General features: G+C 35.1%; 2 protein-coding genes across 4 annotated transcripts; both read right to left on the bottom strand.

The window, feature by feature from the left end:
* Positions 1-297: 297 nt before the first annotated feature.
* On the bottom strand, positions 298-16,685 carry LOC114745754 (serine/threonine-protein kinase STY13-like). Of its 2 annotated transcripts, XM_028933918.1 has the most exons (4): positions 16,682-16,685; positions 15,448-15,455; positions 4,493-5,171; positions 298-998 (listed from the first exon to the last, which is right to left on the bottom strand). In XM_028933918.1, exons 3-4 carry the CDS (start codon positions 5,065-5,067, stop codon positions 659-661), a joined length of 915 nt encoding a protein of 304 aa, XP_028789751.1. In that variant the 5' UTR covers positions 5,068-5,171; positions 15,448-15,455; positions 16,682-16,685; the 3' UTR covers positions 298-658. The 2 variants fall into 2 exon arrangements, with proteins under 2 accessions (XP_028789751.1, XP_028789750.1); XM_028933917.1 differs by lacking the exons at positions 15,448-15,455; positions 16,682-16,685 and adding an exon at positions 6,185-6,373 and having other exon boundaries at positions 4,493-5,474.
* On the bottom strand, positions 10,757-16,946 carry LOC114745753 (serine/threonine-protein kinase STY13-like). Of its 2 annotated transcripts, XM_028933916.1 has the most exons (4): positions 16,864-16,946; positions 15,197-16,177; positions 11,228-11,588; positions 10,757-10,994 (listed from the first exon to the last, which is right to left on the bottom strand). In XM_028933916.1, exons 2-3 carry the CDS (start codon positions 16,105-16,107, stop codon positions 11,249-11,251), a joined length of 1,251 nt encoding a protein of 416 aa, XP_028789749.1. In that variant the 5' UTR covers positions 16,108-16,177; positions 16,864-16,946; the 3' UTR covers positions 10,757-10,994; positions 11,228-11,248. The 2 variants fall into 2 exon arrangements, with proteins under 2 accessions (XP_028789749.1, XP_028789748.1); XM_028933915.1 differs by having other exon boundaries at positions 10,873-11,588.
* Positions 16,947-17,282: the final 336 nt, after the last annotated feature.

Genomic DNA, 17,282 nt, shown 5'->3' with positions numbered 1-17,282 from the left:
AACACCATCAAAATTCATCATCCATGAAGAATGACGGCTCAAGAACACCAAGTATAACAAACACGAGCATATCAATGTCGTAAGTATCAAGGAGACGGGCAAGCATGCTTATAATACGATTAGGGAAATAATAGTATGATTGTTCCTTTTTTTTTTTTATTTAAACTAATACGTACCACACCATTAACGAATATACGTACCATTCATAAACAGCCTAACCAAGTATTTTGTTCTGTCAATCAAAGGACTTTAATTACTTTTTTTTATTCCCCTGGTATCGCACCATCGCTCTATTCATAAATGAAACTCGATCATATACATACACATCAACAGTTCTCACTTTTCATTCAGGACCTCATATACCACCTTGCTTTCCGAAGCTATACATAATTTTAGCGCATGCATGTATAAATACATATTAAATCTCCTTACTAATTCAGAAACAGACATCCAGTATTAAAGAAACCCAAATAAAAAGCCAAAAGGTCTTCCAAATAAGATATTCCCTTCTGTCTTCTGAAGAAAGAAAATAAACACACAGATACACAAGCAACAATGCAGTCGCCCTTTGCTTCCTGAGACTCACCCTGAAATTTTTTCTCTTTTACTCTGTTCTTTTGGGAACATTTTTTTGTGTCATTTGTTTTCTCCAGATTCTTCAGTCAGATGTCATGGGTTGCGTCATGCAACACCGAAAACGGGCCTTACGAACAGTCGTCATGATCTCGGTCTCTGCATTCTCTAGCATCGCCACGATTTGAGTAAAAGGTGGCCTAACGTCAGGGTTGGGATCCCAGCATCTTGTCATGATGTCTCGGAGAATGGGTAAGCAGTCGTTGGGTATGGTCGGGCGAACATTTCTGTTGACGACTGCAAATGCCGCTTGTACGGCTGTCATGTTCTGAAATGGAAGCATTCCAGTAATGAGCTCCCAAAGAACAATACCAAAACTATATACATCCACCTTTTGAGTGTAAGGCCTGTGTTGGATCATCTCCCTGCAACAGAGATTAAGAATCAGTAGCTTCGAGTATCATACCAAATCGCACATTTTTAAATTGAAGTGCATACAATAAGTCCACATTTTGGCAGGGTCGCATATTTGAAGACCCTCAACTGGTTGCCAGATGTGACACTCATTCCAAACATACAGGATCTAGCTCGCATCAATCACACAGAAACATGATAAAATCAACTTGCTTCTAGTGGGGGGTAACAAGCAAAAACACGTTCACTGATGCCCGCATCATCAACCATCTTAAAAACCTACGGATATAGGAAAATTTACCAAGAACAAGTAATACAAGTCAAGTTGTTCTGCAACATGTTACTCATAGGATGTAGCACAAATGACATGGTGCATACAGATAAGACCTAAAACAGCCCTCTCCTCAAATCTGCTTCATGCGTCTAAATAAAATTGTTTTACACTATCTATTTGCTGAATCTACATAACACAAGTTGTTTGGAGTCTTTGGCAGACGCTGAATGTGTCCTTGGAAACTGGAGTGGTTCAATGTGATCAGCAATAAAGGCTGAGAGTTTCTGACCACTTGGAGGTTTTTCATTGTTGCACCGCATTCGGATCAAGAACACCTACATTTGAAAGGGAATATATGTGCCTTCTAATAGCCACGAGACATGATAATTTTCACGACTTCCACTGGGTGTTTTGTCGTGGCTTAATAAGAAAATTCCTATTTTACATGTGCAGAGAGATTTGGCTACCATATTTTGTCCTTTTGTATTATTTCTTTTTTCTGGTATGATGTATAGTCCTGCTTCCAAATCTATTTCCTCATTAGCAGAGAATTTTCTTTTTTATCAAACATAAATAAAAAGTTAAAAAGAGGATATAGTATCCTCTTGTAGGAGAACACAGTACAAATCAGGGTAAGAATATTTTAACAAGAGATTTTTGCTTCTACACATGCTTGTTTGTTTAATGGAAAATACAGAAGGAACTATCTTCAAGATCACCAAAATAACAATCAACCCACACCAAAGCATGCCTAAGGGTAAGGACTTTCCAAGATTAAATCAAACATTCCAACCGTTAAAATAAAAAGCACATTGTCAATACACTTTGCCCCTTTTGGCGGGGAAGAAAAACACTTTGCCCTTTCCATTATGCCCAAAAGGAGGGGAAAAAAATCCTCTGAATTTAATCAGTAAGAGAGTAGTTAAGCTCTAGGCATTCAAGATTCACTAGAAAGCTAAAACGATTACAGGAGACTGCCTATTAAATGTAAAAGATCCCAGTTCCCTCTGCATAATCTCCAGGGATACGTTTCTAATTCTAACAACCCACCAAGCTTATATTTTTTGGTAAAAGATTCCAGTTCCCTCTACGTAATCCCCGGCAACTGCACCATTTTCCCAGTGCCTAAATATGGAATGCAATATCATACTAACAGATGATAGCCCAATTTATATTTATTAGTCGCACAGATTTAATCATAACAGTTACAGAAACTAACAACTAAATCGCTAATCCAAAATAAAACCTACTGCTACTATCCGTCTTGCTGTCAAGAGGGCTGCCACGGTGGAACGGCAGGGCAGTTTTGGCACTTCTCACTGTAAATCCTCCAAGGTATGGCAGCACCATGGCATTTGCAATGGCTGTGATGAACATAACCTAGGGTTTGTTTCAGGCTTGCCATTATACTCCATTGAAAACACTGATTATCATTGCATGATGGCAATTGTGGATGACAAAATAAGAAATTTATACACCCAGTGGCTATTATCATGCAGTAAAACTGCGTATTTCTAACGTGATAATAACTGACAGTCTATTATTAAAACCTTCCTGAGGCACGTGCTCTCGATTAATCCTCAATATAAAAGAGGGGTGGGGGGATAAACCATGAAGTATTAAATACAACAAAGCCTCCCAATCTCTTTGCACCCAGTGATAGAGAATCTCTTAAATCACCCAGAGAAGCCATATGCAAAACCCATATCCCATACAAGATGAAAGGATAAATATGCTTGGAAATACATTTGATCCACTTTAACAAAATAGTAAATAAATAGAGCACGACAAAATTTAAATTGTCTATTTTTAATTGCCAAAAGCTTCGAAATGTATCAAAACAAATAATTATATACTGTCACATTTCCATCAACACTGTTCTGGTAATAGTTCCTATAAGAGCGGGACAGTGATTCTTCTTTACTTTAAGCTAATATGTAAATAAGTTAATTGTTCCTATATTTGCACAAATCTAGTTTATTATTTTGGGTTAGTTAATACATAGACAACAAGAATCGAAACATATAACACCATAAAAGCTGAGATTTATTTCAAAAATTGAGAAGTCCAATATCATATTTACTAACTTAAAAAAATGCACAGAAAAAAAAACTTAATATTTTAAAAATAAGACATTAATATCAAATTTCATAATTTTTTATTTTTTATTTTTGCAAGAACAACAAATTGGAAAAAAGTTTTTCTGAATCAGGCATTTTTTTTTCCTAGCAGTCGTTATCTGTCTCATCAACCCCTTGAGGCTGAATTTTTTGTCGAACGTGGCACAAAGTCTCTCAGGCTTGCCTTGTTTTAGCTTTTTGTTTCTGATTAAAGAAATTAAATTTGGAAAAAACAAAACAAAAGAAATGAATTTGAGATATTTGCCATGGAAAAACACTTGCTAAACATCACAAAAAGGTCATAAAAGCAATCATGCAATCTTGTCCCTTACATAGAAGCTGCAAATATCACCCTTCTAACTAATAGTCATCTAGCGGTCCATCAAATCACGTACAAGCAACAAGACACCAATACTGACACAATAATGAGACAAACAGAGATATCTTGTATTAAAAGCGCAATGAAGTGTCGTGTCGTATCTAACACTAATGGTGATTACGTCTCCAAGAAACTCCTGCACTCAATCCCATCTAGCTCGGCCTTTCTATGACTAGATTCTTTCATATAAAGTTTAATAAGTCAACACTTTTTATAACAATGATAGGCCCTATAGTGTCACACAAAAAATAAATGAATAAAGCTTTATATTGTAACTAGAAGAACATTTAATCATATTGTTATGCATAGAACACGCAATGCCATAGCAACTATTAAAAAAACAAAAAGAATAAGAAGTGCTTTGTTGTTTGTTCCGCTTTAGACTCAACGGAATTTATGTGTGAAGGGTCAAATTTATAACACTACAAAACGTTTAATCGACCTCAACGCAACAGCCTACCACTTTTCTAAACATTATAGAGCAGATACCAAGAACCACAGTGCAACAATATAAATTGCCCAGCGGAGACAATTGAATTTGAACTACTTGTGTGTTTGTGAAGACCAACAGGCTCTAAATGCTTGAGCCCAAGTTTGTTAGATGCGACTAGAGCATCCACTTTGTCCAAACAAGAAAAGATTTTACACACAAACAAACATAACCAAAGACATAATTATAGAAATATAGAAGTGCATGCACAAATGAGGAAAAAGATCAGTAAATAATCTTACGGAGCCATCCAACGATATGTTCCCGTCTCAGGTGTCATTCCTTCGGTTTGCACCTCAATCCGAGCAACTCCAAAGTCTGCAATCTTAATTGATTTGTCACCAAAAATTAAAAGATTGTCAGACTTGAGGTCTCTGTGGATCAATTGAAGGCCATGAACATATGCCATTCCCCTTGCAACATCTAAAGCCTGTTTGACTGCCAATTTGAGGGGAACTGATCGATTTTGCCGCTTCATTAAAAACTGTCGAACTGAACCACCCTTAGCATACTCTGTTACAATACACCAGACCTTTGGCTTCCGGCATGCACCAATAAAACGAACTATATTAGGATGCTTTAGTGTAGCCAGCATCATGACCTCCTGCTGAAACTGTTGTTCCATCAATTGAGCCTTTGCTACATCATTTTCAGGCCTCTCCAAAATTTTGATTGCAACATCTTCGTTATTGTAAGTCCCCCTGTAGAGTTTCCCAAAAGCCCCTTGCGCAAAAGCCTCACCCATACTGAGCTTTCTCAAATCAATTGTCCACTCATCAAAATTGTCAAGACCCTCAGTTGGGGAGCTGCTGTCCATTAGAGCTTGAGCCAAACCATCATCACTCAGGGCATGTGTGACTCTTCCTCTACGGTTCACGCTGTGCCCAACCGAGTGGTTATCATTGGCCCGCCTTCGCAATCCTTGGTGGTTTAAAATGCGAGTATGTGAATCATTGGACCCAACACTGCTATTATCAACTGACATTGCAACAGATCCCCCACCGTTGCTTGTTTGCATGCTTCCAATGCTGTCAACTGACATATTGGTACCTTCTTCCAGCTTATGGTAAAAGCCTTGAGAAAAATCGTAATAGTGATTGTTATGTTTGTTTAGGTCTATTATACCAGGGAATTTCGCACCCCCTTCCAACATGTTTACCGCTGAAAAGCAAAGCCTTCAAGTATTGTTATTTCTTCAGCATCAGAAATTGCAAAACAAACCACCTGAAGAAAACCCAAAAATCAATATATCGATAGGTCAGTTTTGAGAACTTGAAGTTCAATGCTTCAGTTACCACAATAAATGTAACATCGTGTTTCCATGCGTCTTCCATTCAACACACGCCAAATTAAAAGCATTAAACTTTTAAAACCATCAAAATAATTTCAAGGATAATTTTAAAAAGAAAAAAAAAAGTAAATAAGAATTCATTAATGCTCCCGAAATCAGATTACAGACATAATAAAAAATGAAAGAGAGGCTATTTCATCAATTCAACTGCTTTATCACAACTATGGACATTTTTCTAAACTGGAAATGATTCGCACGCAAGAAAACAAGGGGAAGCAGGAATACATCATGGGACCCAAACTTCACGATCTGCAACAAAACAACATAAGCGAGCTACCTTCAACGCAAATTGAAAATAGGACCAGCTTATGCAAACATGATTCTGACAGAGACAATCAATTTACAGCAAGAGGGGGGGGGGGAACCAACGAACGGAGAAAAATTGAGCAAAACCACGGATTGAAGGTCATAAACTCCTTTACACCAATTACTTCAGCTAAATCAACTCTCCCATATTAGCGAACTTCTCAGTCATCTTATCTTACAAGGAAACAGAAAAAGATACGAAGTACTGATACCTCGCTGAACCCTAAAATTTAATAATTACAGAATCAAAAGCTTAAAGAGCCGTAGCATCAGGTACCTGAAGAGGGCTTAACTATGCGAGCTCCGATGGGAAAGTCATCAAAAAGAGGAGACAAGATCGAAAAAGGAAAGAATGAAATCGAAATGCGGAAGATTGCGCCCCTGTAGTGTGTAGGGAAGAAACCAAAGACCAAAGACCGAAGGAGGACTTTCTTTTTAATTTTTTATTATTCCTGTGCTCAGCCTTTTCTTATTACTTTGCTTCCCCCTAGCGTTCCTGGGAGTAATGCCTTTGGCCACAACACGTTTTTCTTCCACATCTTCTATTTTCTTCGGGACGTTATTTCTTCCATATATGGGAAACTGTACTGTTTATACTCCCATATCTGAATTTTGTTTCCGATTCATGGCAAAAAAAAAAGTGATTGAGAAGCTGTTCAACATCATTTCAAGCTTATCGATTTTGTTAAAATAAAAGAGGTCATTTCGTTTTTTAAAAAAAACTTTTTGGCCAGAAAAAAAAAATCAAAAAGAGCTGTATACCCGCACAAGAAAATTTACAAAATCAATCTGCACAAAGGTTCCTTAAAATGAGATTATAAGTAATAGCTGATCATTTAGTTAAACTATCCCATAATTTAAATCTTACCTCCGGTCCTAATTATAAGAGCCAATTGACTAACTTAAAGAGATTAAAGAAGTAAGTTAAATTAGTTATTTGTCCTAAATAGGTGTTGTCTTTCTTAAAATATTCTTGCCAATTAAGTGCATTGACTAGAACTATCATTGTTAGAAGGGCTACTTTGGAAAAAAAAAGTATAAATATGAGAGACAAAGTGAATTGGGATCTTATATTTAGGATCAAAATAAAAGTCAAACAAGATCTTATATTAGGTTTTGTTTGGTTCAATGGAGGGGAGGGGAGGGGAGGTTAATTAAGGGGAGGGGAGGGGAGGTCATGGGTTTTGTTTGGTTGGAGGGGAGGGGAAGGGAGAGGAAATTTCTTGTTTGGTTCACAAGAGGAGGGAAGGGGAGGAAATTATAAATTGACAAATATGCCCTTATCTCTATATTTAGACTGATTTATTCTTTTATTACAATATTTATATCAAAATTATTATTTCCGAATTTATCAATTTCAAAAAAACCAATTACCTCACTTATATGTGATAAAAAATTATGAAATAAAAGTATAATATATATTAAAAAAGTGAATGGGAGAAAAAAAGACAAGACCTTAACTATATAATAATACCCTCCACATATTAGGAAATAAAAAATATATATGATATTAACAGTGTCATTTTATAATTATAATATATATTAATATATATAATTAATTAATATATTAACATATATGCATATTATATTTGTGTGTGTGTGTAAAACTGAGTGACCGCAGAAGGGAATGCAAAGGTAATCATGCGAAACCAAAAAAATATCAAGAGGGCACCGCTGGAATATTCAAAAAATCGCATGGGCATATTTGTCAAGATTCTCATAATATTTCTCTCCCCTCCAAAAACCTCCAATTTGAGAGAGGAGGAGGGGGAGGGGAGGGGAGCACAAAAGAACAAATTTTTTTAACTCCCCTCCCCTCCTCCCAACCAAACACATCCTCCCCTCCCCTCCCCTCAGAAAAACCCCAACCAAACAAAGCCTTGAGGACCGGAGGTGGTAATAAATTTCATTGGTTAGAGATGAAATGTCATTCGAACCCAGATGCAGCCGGTTCCCCTTGAAGCACTTGATTAGATTTCTAAAAGCAAAGCATTAATGTGAGAGAGCGATCGAGACAAACTCTAAATACTAGATATGATTAATCTCGGTCTCTTGATCATCAAAATTTTCGTTAACTGATCTGAGAATCTAAATTTTCTGTTTTTGTTTTTTTTTATGTTTTTGTTTGTTATTTTGATTCTCTTTGTAATTTTTCTATAAATTAATGGATTTCAGTATTTTACTCAAAAAATAACCTGTGTTAGACAAGTATTTATTAACAAAAACATGATAATGCCTAACTTCTCATGACGTTTTTATCACTTTACTGAAATAAACACTACACCATTAATTTTGCAGATATGAAGCTAGTGATATTTTATACTCTTCTGGTCCTTAATATAAGACCTAATTCTTCAGTTGGTTTTGGTCCTAAATATAAGACCCATTTCTCATATTTATCAATTTTCTCTAAATTACCCCTATGGATACTCCATCAACCATGATCAAATAGAAGAAGGAAATGAGGTATTAAGAAAGATGATTATGGTATTTTAGGAAAAATGTGTCATTTTTCTTATAATTAACTAACTTACCTAACTTCCTTAATTTAATCAAATTAGTTAAATGGGTCTTATATTAAGGACCGGAGGAGTATATACATACATATATATATATATATAGAGAGAGAGAGGCATGCAAATTTACCAGAAAATGACTACATTATCAGGATTCTAACGCACATTCGCATTTTTTTATTTATTATAAGATCTTCAATATTTGTTTTTTGAAACAGGCAAACAGCATATGAAAACATAATCTTGGTAATGATTATGCCATAAATCATAATGTGATGCAAGATTATAATTGACAATAGTTCTGCCATATAATACATGATTTTTTTTTTTTAACCAGATATAACACATGAATTGGATATCCTAAGATTTGACGTGTTCATAATTTATTGGTGCAAAATATAATGATCTCGCTTTGGTTTTGCTAAAATTACTGACATTTTCCTTTAATCGCGTTAAGAATATTCTAAAATTATTCTAATGGTCTTCTCTCTCATTTTAAAAATTAAAATTTTCGTAAATTATATTCAATAATCTATCTCTTATTATATTAAATCCCCATTTCATTGAGTTTTGTTATATAGGTATTTGAAAAATATTAAATTAATAATTTTACAGAAAGAACTAAAATGAAATACTATCTCTGGTCCGAAATATAAGAGCTAGTTGACTAATTTGAGTCAATTAAGAAAATAAATTAAGTTAATTATTTATAATAAATATATGTTATATTTTCTAAAATATCCTTACTAGTTAAGAGTATTGGCTAAAACTATCATTATTTGAAAGACTATCTTGAAAAAAAAATAAGAATAATTAATCTGCAAGTCCTTATAGTTTTAACTAATTTTGAATCAGGTCCCTATAGTTTTTTTCTTTTTATCAAGTTCTTATAAGTTCACCTTATTTTTAATTAAGTCCCTGAATTTTTTATTCTTTATTTTATAAATTCTAATAGTACTATTCTATAAACATAAAATAATATGTATTATTTAATATTATTTTATAAACAATGATATTCTAAAAATGATGAATTATTATAATAATTTTATTTTTTTAGCAAAAAAAATTAATTGTTCTAAAAAAATTTCTTGAATTAATTAATTATATTACTTATCCTTTATTATATAATTATTAATTTAATTGAATTATTAATATTTTATATTTCAGTATTAATTTATTTAATTAAGTTTATATTTAATCAATAAATAAAAAATAAAACTAGATGGACCTGATTAAAAATTTAGTGAAATTATAAGGTCTTAATATAAATAAATAAATAAATGTGAGGACCTAATTAAAAACAGATAAAAGTATAAAGACCTGATAAAAAAAAAACTATAAAGACCTAATTCAAAATTGGTTAAAACTATAAGGACCTGCGAATTAATTAACTCTAACCATAAAAGACCAAATTTATACACTTCAACCAAAAATTATTTATCTATATTAAAGTTGGGCATGCTTGGTTTGAGTCCCTCTCTTGTTTGGTTAGAAATTTTGGATTGAAAGGACTCTTTTGCCCTCATTTCAACTTCCCTTCAAACTGAGATTTTTAGTAAGGAGCTAAATTTTTTTCTATTTTACTCAATAATTTTTAGATATTCTATTAATACTTATTAGAGAAAAATAAAAGTGAACTCATCATACATTTCAGAAATTGAGGGCAAATTAGTTTAAAGTGGAAATTTAAAAAGATTCCCTATTTTGCCCACGTAATTTTTGAAGTTTATCATTTCATTAATAGCCATGAAAAAAAAAAACTTTTCACTCGAAAGAGAAATAACATAAAAATTAAAAAAAAAAATTTATTGACTATTTCACCCTCCTAATTTTTGTGATATTTCATTTTTAAAATATATTATTATATTAATTTGAAATTAAAAAATATCATTATACTCCTCCGGTCCTTATTATAAGACCCAATTTGACTTTTTATTTGGTCCTAATTATAAGACCCAATCCATTTTCTCTTTTATATTTATCCATTTTTTTCCAAGATAATCCTTCTAATAATGATAGTTTTAGCCAATATACTTAATTAGCAAGGATATTTTAGGAATAACAACACTTATTTATTATAAATAGCCAACTTAACTTACTTCCTTAATCTCCTCAAATAAGTCAATTGGGTCTTATAATTAGGACCGGAGGAGTATTATTTTTTATACACATTAAAAAGGCGTGGGGTGAGAATAAATTTTAATAATTTATGTAATTTGAATGAAGATGCAACTTAATTTATGTAACATGTAAACCCAAAAAAAAACAAATATAAACTAAAGAAATAACAACCAGGTTATTCTAAAGAAATGAAAAAGCAAATAATAACCGGGTTTTAGTTTTCTTCTGAATAAGTTACCATGTGAATGACATTTATAAAATGTCACAAAAGCAGCGTGTGGCGATGCCACGAGACCACCAATACAAGGCCATGTGCCTTCTCACCTTTCATTTTTGCAACTTCTCTCTATTCATAAATGTAACTTGATCATGTACATACACATCAACAGTCCTCACTTTTTCATCCATGACCTCATATACCATCTTGCTTTCCGAAGCTATACATAATTTCTGCGCATGCATGTATAAATACACTTTAAATCTCCTCTTACTAATTCAGAAACAGACATCCAGTATTAAAGAAACCCAAATAAAAACCAAAAGGTCTTCCAAATAAGATTTTTCCTTTTGTCTACTGAAGAAGGAAAAATAAACACACAGATACACAATGCAACAATGCAGTCGCCTTTTGCTTCCTGAGACTCAACCTGAAATTTTTTTGACTCTGTTCTTTGGGAACTTACCATTTTGTTTTTCCAGCTTCTTCAGTCAGATGTCATGGGTTGCGTCATGCAACACCGAAAACGGGCCTTACGAACAGTCGTCATGATCTCGGTCTCTGCATTCTCTAGCATCGCCACGATTTGAGTAAAAGGTGGCCTAACGTCAGGGTTGGGATCCCAGCATCTTGTCATGATGTCTCGGAGAATGGGTAAGCAGTCGTTGGGTATGGTCGGGCGAACATTTCTGTTGACGACTGCAAATGCCGCTTGTACGGCTGTCATGTTCTGAAATGGAAGCATTCCAGTAATGAGCTCCCAAAGAACAATACCAAAACTATATACATCCACCTTTTGAGTGTAAGGCCTGTGTTGGATCATCTCTCTGCAACAGATAAGGAGGTAGTCAGTTCAAGTACTACATCAGTTTGTGCATTTGCAAATTGAACTGCATGACATAAATCCACATTTTAGTAGTTTCACACTGGATGACCCTTCAGCTGGTTGTCTGGTGTGAGTGTGACACTCATCTCAAACATACAGGCTTCAGCTCAGATCAATCACACAGACAATAAATCAACTTGCTTCCAGGGGTAACATGCAAAAACATGTTCCCTGAAACCAGCATCATCAAGTAATTATCCTACACAACTATGAGGTATAATTACTGATATCATTCGTACAGGACATTTGATACGTAAGATTGTCGGATACAGAAAATGAAGAAGTGAATGGAAATGACACTCATGTCCCTACTCAAAAATTGAACAAGATGAGACAACAAAAGAATGTCGATTAACAATAACAACAAAGACAAAACAGAATCGTATTAATTAGATATTGTTGATTCGATTCATTCGATTTCCAATAGATTTCCTTCTCCATCTCTCTTTCTGTCTCGGTTTGGGAACCATGTGATGTCTTGAAAATGGTTTCTCAATCAATAGTCTTAAATTGCCATACAATAAAAAAGTACTAACTGATTCAAAGAAAAGTCAGACTACTCAATAGGATCGAGCACTAATGACATGATGCATATAGCCAAGACCTAGAATAGATTACTCCTCACATATGCTTCACGTGCCTAAGTAAAATTTTCTTCTCACTATCTATTTACTAAATCTATATAATCCAAGTTGTTTGGAGTCTTCGGCAGACACTGAATGTGTCCTCAGAAACTGGATTAATTCAATTCGATCAGGAATAGAGGCTGAAAGTCATTGGCACTTTGCAGATTTTTCGTTGTCAGGAAGCATTTGGATCAAGAACGCCAACGTTTGAAAGGGAATATCTGCCTTCCTATAGCTATAAGGGATGATAATTATCATGACTTCCACTGGTTCCGTCAGGCTTACTAAGAAGTTCCCTAATTTACATAAATAAAGCATTCCAACCGAAGACAACATAGATCAGCGAAAAAAGCACACTGCCAATACACTTTTCCCTCTCCACTACCAAAAAACAACCTCAAAATTTAATCAGTACGAAATATTCCAAGCTCTGCAGGCACGCCTAAGATTCACTAGAAAGCTAACAAGATTACAGGAGATAGTCTATAAAGGTAAAAGATCCCAGATCCCTCTACATAATCTCCAGAGATATGCTTCCAATTCTATCAGCCCACCAATATTCTATTTTCCGTTATAATCATCACCAGTTGCCATGAAATGCCAAACCACAGCAGCCTAAATATGGAACACCAATCTCGTACTAACAGATTATGGCCCAATTTATATTTATTAGTCACGTAGATTTAATACTACATGGCTTATACAAAATAACACGTACTGCTATCATCAGTATTGTCAACAGGGCTGCAGAGGAGGAATGGGAGAGTAGTTTTAGCACTTCCTACTGTAAACTCTCCAAGGCACGGTGGCGCGATAACAGTTGCAATTTCTGTGGTCAACATAACCTAGAGCTTATTTCAGGCTCGCCACTGCATTGACAACACTGATTATCATTGCATCATAGCAATTGCAGATGCCAAAATAAAAAATTGATGCACCTGGTGACTATTATCATGCTGCATAGTTCTAGTGTGATAATAACGGTCAGTCTGTTATGAAAAATTGTTGAGGGTAAAACAAAAATGTCTTAAAAGCAAGCAAAAAAGCAATTTGATCTAAGAAAAGCTCATGATAGGTATGAAAAACTTAAGAGCCTAAATAATATTTTGACATAAGAACAACTATTTTACCCTATTCTTAAGTCTCTAAGACCTGATAGGACTTCCCTGATTGGGTTTTGCAGTGTCCTATTTTATATTGTTACTTCCAACATACAGAAGTTCTATAAAAGCAGAAAAAATGTCGAAGGCACTTGCCTGGTAGTAGCTGGTTGAAGGCAACACCTCTGATAGTATGAGAGGTGCAAGCCTTGAACAGCACCTCGCCTCAGTGGCTTGGCCGCTGAGGCAGGCACCTTTGACTAATCCTCAACATAAAAAAGAGGGGGAAAAGGATTAAATACAGCAAATTTGTCCAATCTTTTCAAACTCATATATAGAGAATCTCTTAAATCAACCAATAGTAGAAATCAAAAGAAGCAATAAGCATAACCTTATACCATACAAGATGGACGGACAATGCTTTAACAAAATTGTAAATACATTAAAAGACCACAAAGTTTATATTATCCATTTTTAACTGCCAAAGGCTTTCAAATGTATGCAAACAAATAACTAGATCAGGCAACATTCCCATCAATTGTAGTTCCTATGATAGTGGAACTGTGATTGTAGTTCCTATGATAGCGGGACTGTGGTTCTTCCTTATTTTTTGTTAATCTGTTAAGTTTTCCTGCTTTCGCACAACATTAGTTTCATTATTTTGGGTTAGTTAGTACATGGGACACAAAAAACCAAAATAAATGACATCATAAAAGCTGAGACTTGTTTAAACACTTTTCATTACTCCAATTTTTTTTTTTTTTATTTACTACAAACTTCAAAAACAAGGCATAAAAACTAATATTTTACACATTTTATTTTTGCAAGATATATATATTTTTTTAAAAAAAGTTCCTCTGAATTCGGCCTTTTGTTTCCCCCTTAAAATGCCATCATCTATCTCCTCAATCCGCTGAAGCTCAACTTTTTATTGTACATGGCACAAAATATTAGACACAACCTTGTTTTACTTTTATGTTTCTGGTAAAACAATTCTTATTAGGAAGAAAATCAGAATGCATCCAAAATATTTGTGAGGGAAATTTCTAACTGAACATCATGGAAAGGCCATAAAAACTCATGCAATCCTATCCCTCACATAAAAGCTTTATTAATCACCCTTCTACTTTATTGTCAACCAGCAGACCATCAAATCAGCTGCAAGCAATGAAGCACCAATACCAGCACATGAATGAGACACACCGACATATCTTGCATTTAAATGCACATTTAACTGTCATGTTGTATCTAATAGCGGTGTTCATTATGTGTCGCCAAAAGTCTCATGCATCTCAATCCCTTCTAGCACAGCAACAATGAAAGACCCTAAAGCGTGACATATTAAATAAATAAATAAATAACTAAACCTTTACATGGCAACTAGAAGAAGCATATAATATGATATGCCATACCAGCTATAAGACAATAGCTTGTTCTTTGTTCCACTTTAAACACAATGGCCTTTTGTGTGAAGGGTGAATTACAGATAACACAACAAAACAATTCATCAAACTCACTGCAACGACCTACGATTTTGAGATGCATTGACTCTAGACATTAAATAGCATAAAACAAGAGCAACAAGACAGAACTTTAAATCATTAAGTGGAGACCAATGAATTTCAATTACATGCATGTTGGTTTGCGTACACCAGCAGGCTCTCAAGGCTTAAGCCCAAGCTTGTTAGCAGCGTCTAGAGTATGCAGTTTCATCCAAGGCAAATAAAATATTTTACGCACAAACAAAAGATCACCATACACATAATTATAGAAATATAGAAGGGCAAGCACAAAAGGACAAAAAGATCAATAAATAGTCTTACGGAGCCATCCAACGATATGTTCCCGTCTCAGGTGTCATTCCTTCGGTTTGCACCTCAATCCGAGCAACTCCAAAGTCTGCAATTTTAATTGATTTGTCACCAAAAATTAAAAGATTGTCAGACTTGAGGTCCCTGTGGATCAATTGAAGACCATGAACATATGCCATCCCCCTGGCAACATCCAAAGCTTGTTTAACGGCTAATTTAAGGGGAACTGATCGATTTTGGCGCTTCATTAAAAACTGTCTAACTGAACCACCTTTAGCATATTCCGTTACAATGCACCAAACCATTGGCTTACGGCATGCACCAATAAAGCGCACTATATTAGGATGCTTTAGTGTAGCCAGCATCATGACCTCCTGCTGAAACTGTTGTTCCATCACCTGGGCCTTTGCTTGATCATTTTCAGGCCTCTCCAATATTTTGATCGCAACATCTTCATTATTGTAAGTCCCTCGGTATAGTTTCCCAAAAGCTCCTTGTGCAAAAGCCTCACCCATATTGAGCTTTCTCAAATCAATTGTCCACTCATCGAAATTGTCAAGGCCCTCAGTTGGGGAGCTGCTGTCCATTAGGGCTTGAGCCAAAGCATCATCACTCAGGGCATGTGTGACTCTTCCTCTACGATTCACACTATGGGCAACAGAGTAGTTATCATTGGCATGCCTTCGTAACCCTTGGTGGTTTAAAATGCGAGTATGAGAATCATTGGACCCAACACTGCTATTATCAATAGACATTGCAACAGATCCCCCACCATTGCTTGTTTGCATGCTTCCAATGCTGTCAACTGACATATTTGTACCATCTCCCAGCTTGTGGTAAAAGCCTTGAGAAAAATCATAATAACTATTATTATGCTTGTTTAGGTCTATTATACCAGGAAATTTTGCACCGCCTTCCAACATTTTTACCCCAGAAAGCAAAGTTTTTGAGTATTGCTATTTCTTCAGCATCACAAATTGCAAAATAAACCACCTGAGCAAAACCCAAAAACCAAGACATGGGAAGGTAAGTTTTGAGAGCTTAAAATTCAATGCTTCAATTAACATGAGAAATGTAACCGCATGTTTCCATTAGACTTCTATTGAGCACACAGCCAAACAAAATCACCGAACTTTTTACACCTTCGAAATAATTTCCTGGATAATATTAAAAAGAGAAAAAATATCGCCGAATTCCAAAACATAGACTTCATCAAAATTCAAGAAAGGCGATTTGACCAATTAGGCTGACTTATCACAACTATCCACATTTTACTAAGACTGGAAATGATTCGCACATAAGCAAGAAAGACAAGGAAGGAAAACATTACAGAAGCCAAACATAACGATCTACAGCAAAACAATACAAGTGAGCAACCTTCAACGCAAATTGAAGACAGGACCAGCTTATGCAAACTAAAGCATGAGTATCTCAGAGATAATCAAATTTCCCAGAGAAAAAAAGCAACCAGCAAAAAGATGAAAATTTGAGCAAAACCACGGATTGAAGGTCATAAGCTCCAATACCCGAATTCTTCCTGCTAAATCAACTCCCACATAAACGAACTTTCCAGTGATCTTATACGGAACGAAAAAAAGACACGAAATACAGATACCACTGTGAACCCTAAATTTCATAATTACAGAATCAAAAGCTTAAAGAGGCGCGGCGTGACGTACCTTGAGAGGGCTTAACTACGCGAGCTCCGAGGGGAAAGTCATGAAAAAGCGGAGACAAGATCGAAAAGGGAAGAATGAAATCGAAATGCGGAAGATTGCGCCCCCTGTAGTGTGTACGAAACGAAACGAAACGAAACGAAACGAAGACCAAAGACCGAAGGAGGACTTTCTTTTTAACTTTTTTATTGCTGTGCTCTCAGACTCTTCCCATTTTGCTTCTCTCTAGCTAGCGTTCCTGGTCCTGCCAGTAACGTGCTTGCTACACGTTTTTCGCTCATATCTTCTATTTTATGACTTGGGTTTTATTTACCCCTTGCCCGCTCCAGGGCGCTAAATGTAGGAGTGTGAGAATTTATTTCTTTCCCACCTTTTTATGAGGTACAACTAACCAAAATGTTATAGTTGGCCGCAAAGAAATA

The sequence above is a fragment of the Neltuma alba genome, unplaced genomic scaffold, assembly GCF_004799145.2.
Source record: "Neltuma alba isolate B1F8T4 unplaced genomic scaffold, ASM479914v2 tig00004786_pilon, whole genome shotgun sequence".
Lineage (NCBI taxonomy): Eukaryota > Viridiplantae > Streptophyta > Magnoliopsida > Fabales > Fabaceae > Neltuma > Neltuma alba.
The sequence above is the reverse complement of the archived record's forward strand: the minus strand, read 5'-3'. Positions and strand labels throughout refer to the sequence as shown.

What these genes read in the sequence shown, in the direction of transcription:
- LOC114745754 (XM_028933917.1), bottom strand. Translation starts at nt 5,403, where the DNA reads ATGTTGGAAGGGGGTGCGAAATTCCCTGGTATAATAGACCTAAACAAA. An exon ending in ACATATCGTTGGATGGCTCC is followed by an intron (nt 999 to 4,492) that starts GTAAGATTATTT and finishes TCTCTGTTGCAG; the next exon opens with GGAGATGATCCAACACAGGC.
- LOC114745753 (XM_028933916.1), bottom strand. Translation starts at nt 16,107, where the DNA reads ATGTTGGAAGGCGGTGCAAAATTTCCTGGTATAATAGACCTAAACAAG. An exon ending in ACATATCGTTGGATGGCTCC is followed by an intron (nt 11,589 to 15,196) that starts GTAAGACTATTT and finishes TATCTGTTGCAG; the next exon opens with AGAGATGATCCAACACAGGC.